Genomic DNA, 10,458 nt, shown 5'->3' with positions numbered 1-10,458 from the left:
TCCAGCCAGCAGAGCTTGTGAACTTCAACTCCCAGAAGTCCACACGCCTTAAAGTTGCCAAGTTTGAAGACCTCTGATCAACCGTATGTCTTTCTATCTATGTTTATCTAATCTAATATAATTAATAATATAATATAAACATAAAATATATAATAATATAATGTAACCCATACAATATATATATATATAAAAGGGAATGGAGAGCTACTCCTGTTCCCTTTTCCTATCTCTATAGACCAGTGTTTCTCAACCTTGACAACTTGAAGTCCTGTGGACTTCAACTCCCAGAATCCCCCAGCCAGCATAGCTGGCTGGGGAATTCTGGGTGTTGAAGTCCACAGGACTTCAAGTTGCCATATTTGAAGACCTCTGATCAACTGTATGTCTTTCTATCTATGTTTATCTAATCTAATTAATAGCAATAGCAATAGCAGTGGACTTATATACCGCTTCATAGGCCTTTCAGGCCTCTCTAAGCGGTTTACAGAGAGTCAGCATATTGCCCCCAACAATCTGGGTCCTCATTTTACCCACCTCGGAAGGATGGAAGGCTGAGTCAACCCTGAGCCGGTGAGATTTGAACCGCTGACCTGCTGATCTAGCAGTAGCCTGCAGTGCTGCATTTAACCACTGCGCCACCTTGGCTCTAATATATAATAATATAAACATACAATATAATAATATAATATAATCCATACAATATATATAAAATGGGAATGGAGTGCTACTCCTGTTCCCTTTTCCTATCTCTATAGACCAGTGGTCTCCAACCTTGGCAACTTTAAGACCTGTGGACTTCAACTCCCAGAGTTCCTCAGCCAGCCAAGCTGGCTGAGGAACTCTGGGAGTTGAAGTCCACAAGTCTTAAAAGTTGCCAAGGTTGGAGACCACTGCTATAGACAGCGCTGCCTGCCTCCGCCCGGCGAGCCAGGGCGTCACTTGCCCGCTCTGCGCAGGCGCTGGGGAGGCGTGGCTGCGCTCGGGGGGGGGGCGTGCCGCGTGACGTCACGCGTCAACAAACGAGCTGGGCTCTCCGGAGGCGCCGCCACGATGACCAAGTATTGCCGGGCGCCGCGATGCTCCAACTCGGCGGGGCAGCCGCGGCGGGACCAGCGCAGGCTCAGCTTCTACAAGTCAGACCCCTTGCGGGAAGGGGAGGGAGGGTGGGGTGGGGGGGTCTGCTTGGGACCACCCTCCTCGTGCCAGGGGGCGGGGCCAGATTGGGAGGGGGGGAAAGGGGGAGAGAGGGACACCCCCCCAACCCCACCTTGGCCTGACCACCACCCCCCTCCCATCCCCCAGGCGAGGCTTTCCTCCCCGGCGAGATTCCCCGGACTACAACTCCCAGGTGGCGTGGAGGGATGGGCTTTGTAGTCCGGCCCAGCTGGGGAGGGGGCGTGGGACTGGGGGGGGGGCAGGAGGGTCTCGGCCCCTCCCTTATTGTGCTTTCGGGGGAGGTTGTGTGGAGGGGGGGGCAGGAAACCCCTTCTCAAGGAGGGGGGCAAGAGACCCCCCCTTCCCTAGAAGGGATAGAGACCCCCCCTCCCTAGGAGGGATAAAGAGACCCCCCCCCCTCCCTAGGAGTGGGGAAGCAGACCCCTCTGGCTGGCCTTTGGTGGTCCCAGAGCCTCATTATGGGGAGGGGGTGAGCAGACCTTTGGGAACCTCTGGGTGTTGCTTCTTATGGGAAAGGGGTGGTTATATAAACAAGAGCCCCCTCCTCATTTTACTCACCTGGAAGGGGAGAGGAGGGGGCCTCCAGGCCTGAATGGGGATTGAATCTGGGGCTCCTGGGCAGCCCCATTAATAGGTGTGTAGTAGTTAAGGCACCAGCCTAGTAAACAGGAGACAGCGAATTCTAGTTCCGCGACAAAAGTCAGCTGGGTGACTTTGGGCTAGCTTATCCTACCTCGCAGGGTTATCGTCGTGTTGGATCCGCAGGGGGGGCTTTCGGAAGTGGGAGAAACATCTAGTAGATTTTTTTTTTTTTCTAAAAGTAACCCTTGTCCTGTCTTTGTGGATGTGGACCTCCGGGCCAAAAGGAGAAGCGGTTGGTAGGTAGTTTCTTCCCCAAAACTGTGGTTTTTCATCCGGCAAATGCAAACCCTTATGACTTTCATCACACAAAGCCAGAAACCTGACTCCGTGGATAAGGTGGTGAGGTCGGGATTTCTCCGATAACACCAGACTGGCTGGCCGCAATAGGCTTGTCCTTCCAGCAAAATCGATTTTAAATAGTCTCTTAAAATGACCTCACTCTTGACCAGGGGTCCCCAAACTTTAAGATTTGTGGGCTTCAACTCCCAGAATTCTCCAGCCAGTTCTGGAGTCTTAAAGTTACCAAGTTTGAAGCCCTCTGCTCTTGACAGTGAGATGGGCAGCATGTAATAAACAATGCTATCTCCTTTGGAGTAAACCACAGCGTGTTTTGTAGGGCCAAATTTTACAGCATTCCAAAACAACAAGAGTTTTAACTGCATGTCGTAGCTACCTTCTTGACTCCTTTTGACCACTCTCGTACCTGAATCTTATAACAAGAATCGAAGGAACAAGATATGGTTCCACCACAAAACCGCGGAGGACAAAATCGCGCTCGACGAAAGCGCGCATTTGACATCATCACATCGCAACGAAAACATCGCGCTGTGATCGAAAAATGTAAAAATAAAGCGAAAACCTTACCCTAACCCCCCCAAACCTAACCCTAAACCTAACCGTTAACCTAACCCTAAATCTAACCCTAAACCTAACCCTTAACCTAACGCTAAACCTAACACTAACCCTTAACCTAACGCTAAACGTAACCCTAACGCTCTAAACCTAACCCTAACCCTTAACCTAACCCTAACCCTAAACCTAACCCTTACCTTTATGTGAATCGGCTTGCTTTAATTTTATTTTTATTTCAATTTTTAATTTTTTTCGTCGCGCTGTGATGACGTCAAATGCGCGCTTTCGTCGAGCACGATTTTGTCCTCCACGGTTTTGACGGGTCACGCGAGATACGGGTGTCGGCAGAGAAACGAGGAAGGCAGTGGAGAGGACACACCCTTGTTTCGGCGGCCTGTGTTTCACCCTTCATGGTGTCTCATTCATCCTGATCCTTCCTTTCCGTTCCCCTACTACAGGTTTCCCTTACACAGTCCTGAGCGTCTCCGGCAATGGCTCTCCCAAATGAACCAAGAAAAGTGGATCCCCACCAAGCACCAGCACTTGTGCAGTGATCATTTCGCGCCTTCCTGCTTTGAGTACCGGTGGGGAGTTCGCTACCTGAAACCCGATGCCGTTCCCACCATCTTCCAGACCTCGGACAGCCCACTGGTGAGAACACTGTTGCTTTTTTTTCCGTGGGGTGGGAATGACCTGTCAGGGAACGTCACGAGGGAGAGGAAAGAAATCTCTCTTTGTAAAGTTAAAGATCTATTAAGATGTGGAGATGGAGACAGATTGAAAACAGGGATGTCCAACCCTGGTGACTTTTAAGGCTTGTGGACTTCAACTCCCAGAATTCCCCAGCCAGACATGGGGAAGTTGAAGTCCACACGTTTCAAAGTTGCTTAGATTGAAAAACACTGGATTAGGTGATTTTTCTTGTCCCTCCCAACTCTATCATTCATGGCTGGCTGGGGAATTCTGGGAGTTGAAGTCCACAAGTCTTAAAAGTCACCAAAGTTGGACACCCCTGCGTTAACGGAAGAAGCAGCAAACCAGTGCTGTGTCTTCCCATAAAATATATAAAATACAGGCAAGGGGTGTATGTACCTATAATGTCTTATTATTATTATATTATTACATTATTAATATTTTTATTATATTATATTTATTATATATTTATTTATATATTTATATTATATTATATATTATATTATATTTATTATATTATATTATATTTATTATATTATATTTATTATATTATATTATATTATTATTACATTATTATTATAATGTCTTATGCTGCCCATCTCACTGTTACAGCAACTGTGGGTGGTCTATAGAACAATACAATTTTTTTTTTTAAAAAAAAGATCATACAAGACATTTACAAGTGGACGAAATAAGAGACTAAAAACCAAGAGCATTTTATTTATTTATCTAGTCTCGTGTGTCTCGTTCTGAAACCTCAGGGGTCCCTATTCACACAATCCGATTCCGGGGACCAGGTGCTGGGGACCGAGGGTCAGGGAATAAAACCATTTCATGCTACTATTTGGCCTCGGATGTAGCTGGCTGTAAACATAAGTTCAGGTTTATCTCAGCTTGGGAAAGATAAATACCAGGGTTTGGTTATTGTGTGTGTGTGTGTGTGTGTGTTTGTCCGTTTGTGTCTGTGTGTGTGTTTGCTGATAGGGCTTTGATTTCTAAGCAGGCCCCTGGTGGCCACAGCTGAATATTCCGGCTTTGCAGCAGGTTGGACTTAGATCCAGGAGTAAACAACTATGGTCAGGTGACTTTTAAGTGCAGCTTTAATTACCCCTGGAGGGACTCAGGTAGAGGGACAGGTATGTGCCAGGTGAGGCCTGGAGTTTGTTCAGGGATGAAAGACCTGGAACCTGCCTTCAGAGAGGCTCCCAAACAGGAGAGATTAGAAGACATCAAAGACTGGAAGTCTTTAAGAAGATGCTGGACAGCCGTTTGTCTGAAATGCCGTAGGGTTTCCTCCCTAGGCAGGGGGTTGGACTAGAAGACCTCCAAGGTCCCTTCCAACTCTGCTATTGTATGGTGTTGATCACAATAAGTCCTGGACCTACAACCACAATTAAGCCCAACATTTTTGTTGCTAAGTCAAGTGTGTTTTGCCCCATTTTATAACATTTTTGCCACCGTTGTTAAGTGAATCACTGCAGTTTTTAATTTAGTAACACTTTTGTTAAGGGGAATCTGGCTTCCCCATTCACTTTGCTTGTCAGAAGGTCGTGAAAAGGTGATCACATGACCCCGGGACACTGCAGCCGTCATAAACACTTCACCTGCCCCCAGGTGCTTTGAACTATAAGTCAACCCGCTTTTCTCCCTGGAAGATGGTCGTCACTCTCCCCGAATCCTCCTCCATAGGCTGATCATACAAGTAGTGGTTTGTTTAGTGTCTCCCCACAATCCTCCTCCTTCTTCTCCCCAAAAACTCCCCTCCTAGCACTGATGATGTTCCCTAGTTGGGTCATGAAAGGTCTTCAAGGAAACTATCAAGCTCAGAGGGTCGAAAGGACCCCCACAGTTTTCCTCCTCCTCCTCCTCCCAAACCCCAATCCCTCCTAGCACTGATGATGTTCCCTAACTGGGCCATGAAAGGTCTTCAAGGAAACTACCAAGCTAAGAGAGCAACAAGGACCCCACAATCCCCCTCCTCCTCTTCCTTCCCCCCCCCCCCCTCTCACCCTTCTCCTCCCGAACTCCTGTTCCCTAGCTGGGCCATGAAAGGTTTGCAAGGAAACCTCAGGGAGCCCCCAGGACCCCACAGTTCATCCCCGAGCTACAAACATCCCTCTTTTGGGGGTAAATTGCATGGTTGACGAATGGCCCTTTGCTTTTATTTCAGAAGAGGGAGGGTCCTGGCAAACCGCCTGCCAACACCCCTGCCAAGAAGCTGATTCTCGAGTGCGGTGGAGAGTGGGCCGCCCCCGCTGCAGAAACCCCAGCCTGCCAGGAGCCCGACGCCATGGAGACCCTCACCATAGCCATAGACCCCAGCGTGGGCGCCACCCCGGTCTACGTGGAGACTCAGTCTTCGGCCCCCAACTTGGACTTCCAGGCCCTCTCGGGACCCCTGGTTGGGACGGTGAACCTCCTTCCTCTGGTCCAAATCGTGGAGCCCCTCAAAGCGGTGACCCTGGCGGTGGCTTCCCCGGCCGTGCCTGGCCAAGCTCCGCAGGAGCCCCTGGAGCAGCAGGTGGTGGATTTTGTGGCCTCGCTGCCCCCGGCTACCCTGGGAGCCTTGCCCAGCTCTTCCGTAGGGCTGGCCGGGCAGCTGTGCACCGAAGTGGCCTTGCCTTGCGAAGTTTTGGCCGCCGGCGACCAGGCTTCCCTACGGGCCGTGATAGCCGAGCCGGCCGTGATGGCTGAACAGGGGGCCCTGGTGATCGAGAACGTCTCCATCGAGCCTTTCCTGGCAGGCGGCCCTTCCGTGGCCCTCCCCGTCCTGCAGGAGCCCACCGCCACCACCCAGATGGTGGCCTACTTTGAGACCATCCCCACCGCTCCCGCCGCCGCCGCCTCTTCCGGGCTGTCTCCGCCCGAGACAGTGTTGTCCTCGGCCCTCAGCCTGCCCATCGTCTCCACCCTGCCCATCGTCTCCAACCAGGCGGCCCCGGAGGCCTCCCTCTCGGCCGAGGAGGCGAAGTTGGAGGAGGGCAGCTCTTCCGGCGACTCTTCGGAGGAGCCCCTGGGGGAGCACCGCTACCACCGGCACGAGGGGACGACGGCCGAGCTGGTGGAGGTGGTGTCGGGGCTGCAGAAGAAGGTGAAGGTGCTCCAGCAGAGGCACCGGAGACACTGCGCCAAGCTGGAGGCCATGGAGGGCGTGGTGGAGCAGCTGTGGAAGGAAAACCTGGTCTCGGAGGAGAAGCTGAAGGTTCTGGAGATGGTGAGTGGACGGGGCGCTTCCTTCCGCCGGGCAGAGAGTGCAGGGCGCGAGGAAGAACAGGGAGTCCTCGACCTTCAACCTCAAAGGAGCCCCAACATTTCGGTTGCTAAGTGAGGTGTTTGTTGAGCTTTGCCCGTTCTACGGCCTTTCTTGCCACAGCCGTTAAGTGAATTGCCGCCGTTGTTGACACGACGGTTAGCGAATCTGGGGGTTCCCCCCCCCCACATTGGCTGCACTTGCCAGAAGGTCGCAAAAGGGGATCATGTGATCCCTCGGGGCGCACTGGGACCGTCGTAAATAGGAGCCAGTTGCTAAGAGCCTGGATTTTGATCACCTGGTGCTGCAGTGGTCGTAAGTGTGAAACACAGTCGTAAGGGACCGTTTTTCCTTGAACGGTCGCTAAACGAACTCTTGTGAGTCTAGAGCTGCCTGAACGTCAAGGGTGAAACGGCCGTTTCTATTCTAAGTTGTTTATTCTTTTTATTTTCATGCAAATAACCGCAACCCTATTTTGTATTATTCAATATTAGGTCAATTCGTCTAACCATCAAGCCCCAAAGACTATTATTGGCTCTTCTGCTCTCCATACACCATATTGATACCCTCTCCATCACTTCCTTTCCTCTTCTCCCTCTCTCCTCCTCCCTCCCTCCTTTCTTCCCTCTGTCATCCTTCTCTACTTCCCCTTCCTCTCCTCCTCTCTCCTCTTTCCATTCCTCCTTTCTCTCCTCCTCCTCCCTACCTCCTTTCTTCCCTCTGTCATCCTTCTCTACTTCCCCTTCCTCTCTCCTTCTCCTCTTTCCACTCCTCCTTTCTCTCCTCCTCCTCCCTCCCTCCTTCCTTCCCTCTGTCATCTCTACTTCCCTTTCCTCTCTCCTTCTCCTCTTTCCACTCCTCCTTTCTCTCCTCCTCCTCCCTCCCTCCTTCCTTCCCTCTGTCCTTCACTACTTCCCCTTCCTCTTTCCTTCTCCTCTTTCCACTCCTCCTTTCTCTCCTCCTCCTCCCTACCTCCTTTCTTCCCTCTGTCATCCTTCTCTTCTCTACGTCCCCTTCCTCTCTCCTTCTCCTCTTTCCATTCCTCCTTTCTTTCCTCCTCTTTCCCCCCCCCACCCCCTTACCCTCTCTTCCTCCTCTTGCCTCTCTCCTCTCTTCCACCCTCTTCATCTCCTTTGCGTGGAGTATTTCAGCATCTGAGTAAGCTCCGTTTAATGTTGATGGTGTTAGCAATTTCACTGAAACGGCCATTTCAGCCCCATCTGGACACAGTGGGTGCTGCCAGCATCCTATCCGACTGGCCAAAGGTGCCCAGGTCTCCTAACCTCCCCCCACTCTCTGTCCTTCCCTCCCCAGGCCTGCCTGCAGTCCAGCACCTTCATGCCAGAGGCCGGTGGCGCAGTGGCCATCATCTGCCAGGACAGAGATCAAGCGTTGGTCTACGCCATGCCTCAACTCCCCGGTGAAGTCAGCGAGACCATCCTCCAGCTGGAAGAACAGTGAGCCGGGACTGAATTGGGGGGAGGGGGGGTGGCAGCTGAGAACAGGCCTTTCTGCATCTGGTTGCCACCCCCTCAGCCCTCCCCAGGAAGTGGCCAGAGGCCAGAGCCACCCAAGAAGGCCGGCCCAGCTAAGCAGCACCTCAGCTGCCTCTCCGTGGCCTTATTCCTTCAGCACCTTACCTTCTGATTTCTCTCTGGGGGTATTTGAGATTATAATATATATGATATATATATCATGCACTTTCAGCCCTAATCCTTCTTGGGGCTCCGAGGCTGCTAATTTGCCTCAGCCCCGGCTGCTGTGGCCCAGGTGATGGGAATTGTAGTGCGAAAGGCAAGACTTCAACCGCTGTTCCTCCTCCCTTGCTTGTAGTTCTCATCCGCATTTCCAGATTAGCAGCCCACGGGTGCCCGCTTCATTTCCACATCCTAGAATCTTGCTCTCTGTCGGTGGTTTATTTTCTTTTGAAGGGCTTGGATTCAACATCTGCAGGGTGATTTTCCTTCCTGGAGGGGCAGCTAATACTGGCCTCTCCAGGTTTCCATGCTGATTCCAGCTAGATGGAAGAGGGGATTCTGTGCTGTTGATCCTTTCACGCAGAGCTTGCAATCCAATGGGTTATTATGATTGTTATCATTATTATTAAGGGGTTGAATGGAAGCGGGGAGAGGGGGGCAGGAGGAGCGCATAGAAAACGGGGCCACAGGCAGCTTTAAAAGGGAAGCCTGGAAAAGATTTTGAGACGCGGCAACCATCGACAATCGGCCTGGTGCATTTGGAAATGCGCCTGTGTTTTGCACATCCCCAAAGCCAGCTGCAGTTGTGCGCGCCTGCCTTCTTCCACCTGGCGCTCTTTAAAGACTAAATCCCAGAATCCCCCCCCCCCCCCCCCAGCGAGACAAGATGGGAGTTTTCTGTGAATTGTAGTTCAAAGCAACTGGAAGAAACCACCAAGACGGATTTGAAACTCTCCGTTGACAAGATTAAGAGCACATCAACGTCAATTCAGAGAGCGCCTAGAATTTGTTCTGCTTTTCCTCCTGGCCAATTCCTGTAATTGTCTTGAAGCCCCCAAAAACGTCTTCCCAACTCGCTGCCAAATAAGATCCCAAATGAATTTTGATCATAAATCCTTTCATTGCTTAAAATTTTAAAAAAGCACACACAATACACCGGTTTCTGGGATTATCCTGAGGATTGGAGGAAAGATTTCATCGAAGGTTTTACAAAAGCGTACCCACCTACCTTCCCCAGGTTGGCGCCTTTCACATACGTTGGGCCTAAAATTCCCAGCCAAAGGGACTCTGGGAGTTGTAGTCCACCCCATAACGGAGGCTGCCAGCTCTGGGAAGGCCAGGGTAAATCTCGAGAGAATTGAGCAGAGATCATCTCTTTACATGTGCTGTGTGTTTATATAGTTCTGTAACTTAAACGAATAAAGGGAATTTGTCGGAAAATCTTTTGGTTGGCTTTGATTACATCAGGAGGGAGAAATCCAGAAGTTTGCATCCACAGGGTGGAGTTTTCCAAAGTTAAGATGGAAATCGGGTGACCCAGCTCCCCGTCTTGATTTTTTTTTAAACATTGTGTGAGCCCTGGTGGGATCTATCCTCCATCATACACACCAAGTACAATGGAGTGTGTTGAAGTGGGTCAGTGTTTTTCATCCTCAGAAACAGATAAACGAGAGTTGGAAGGGACCTTGTAGGTCATCTCGTCCACCTGCTTAAGAGGTGTGGACTTCAGCTTCCAGAATTCCCCAGCCATCATGCTACTGAACCTGAAGATTGGTGTACTTCAACTCCCAGAATTCCCTAGCCATGTTTTAAACGGGGTGGACTTCAACTCCCAGAATTTCCCCAGCCAACATGCCAGTGGACCTGAAGACCTGTGAACTGCCGTGCTCGCTGGGGAATTCTGGGAGTTGAAGTCCACGCTTCTTAAAGTTGCTGAGGTTGAGAAAAATGGGTATAATGGGCTATGATGCTGTCCCAGCGTGCAGCTGTTTGGAAACCAGCCAAATTCCACATTAGGCTGGCTGGCCAAGGAACTCAAAGCAAATTACTATGCTTTACCTCACCCCTTACATAAATCTATGGTGTGATCACCCTTAGTTATATTTTGCATACGTCGGGTCACACACACACACACACACACACACACGTCCACCACGAGTGAAGCTTAAAGAGCTGGAAAAGTTGCAGAGCGAAGCAGATCCAGGGGGAAAGAAAATGGAGATTTTCAGATTGGAAGGCAGCCAGGCAGAGAGTGAGTTATCAGGCAGGATGAGATTTATTTTCCCAGAAGGAAATGGCAATTCTTCCCTGCAGTTGGCGAGAAAAACCACATTCCTCCAGGCGGTGGATTATCCCCATCTGGTTTGC

The 10,458-nt window shown here is 50.7% G+C and overlaps 1 protein-coding gene across 2 annotated transcripts; it reads left to right on the top strand.

Moving 5' to 3' along the window:
* Positions 1-999: 999 nt before the first annotated feature.
* On the top strand, positions 1,000-9,531 carry THAP8 (THAP domain containing 8). Of its 2 annotated transcripts, none has more exons than XM_032227213.1 (4): positions 1,000-1,133; positions 3,129-3,321; positions 5,534-6,577; positions 7,928-9,531. In XM_032227213.1, the coding sequence occupies exons 1-4, from the start codon at positions 1,051-1,053 to the stop codon at positions 8,072-8,074; spliced, it is 1,467 nt and encodes a 488-aa protein (XP_032083104.1). In that variant the 5' UTR covers positions 1,000-1,050; the 3' UTR covers positions 8,075-9,531. The 2 variants fall into 2 exon arrangements, with proteins under 2 accessions (XP_032083104.1, XP_032083105.1); XM_032227214.1 differs by lacking the exon at positions 1,000-1,133 and adding an exon at positions 1,364-2,054.
* The last annotated feature ends 927 nt before the right edge of the window (positions 9,532-10,458 follow it).

This window comes from Thamnophis elegans, chromosome 12 (assembly GCF_009769535.1).
Source record: "Thamnophis elegans isolate rThaEle1 chromosome 12, rThaEle1.pri, whole genome shotgun sequence".
Classification (NCBI taxonomy): domain Eukaryota; kingdom Metazoa; phylum Chordata; class Lepidosauria; order Squamata; family Colubridae; genus Thamnophis; species Thamnophis elegans.
This window is presented reverse-complemented; position numbering and strand designations above follow the sequence as displayed.

Coding starts and splice junctions, on each gene's coding strand:
- THAP8 (XM_032227213.1), top strand. CDS start 1,051: ATGACCAAGTATTGCCGGGCGCCGCGATGCTCCAACTCGGCGGGGCAG. Junction 3,322..5,533: donor AGACCTCGGACAGCCCACTG/GTGAGAACACTG, acceptor CTTTTATTTCAG/AAGAGGGAGGGTCCTGGCAA. Junction 6,578..7,927: donor AGCTGAAGGTTCTGGAGATG/GTGAGTGGACGG, acceptor TTCCCTCCCCAG/GCCTGCCTGCAGTCCAGCAC.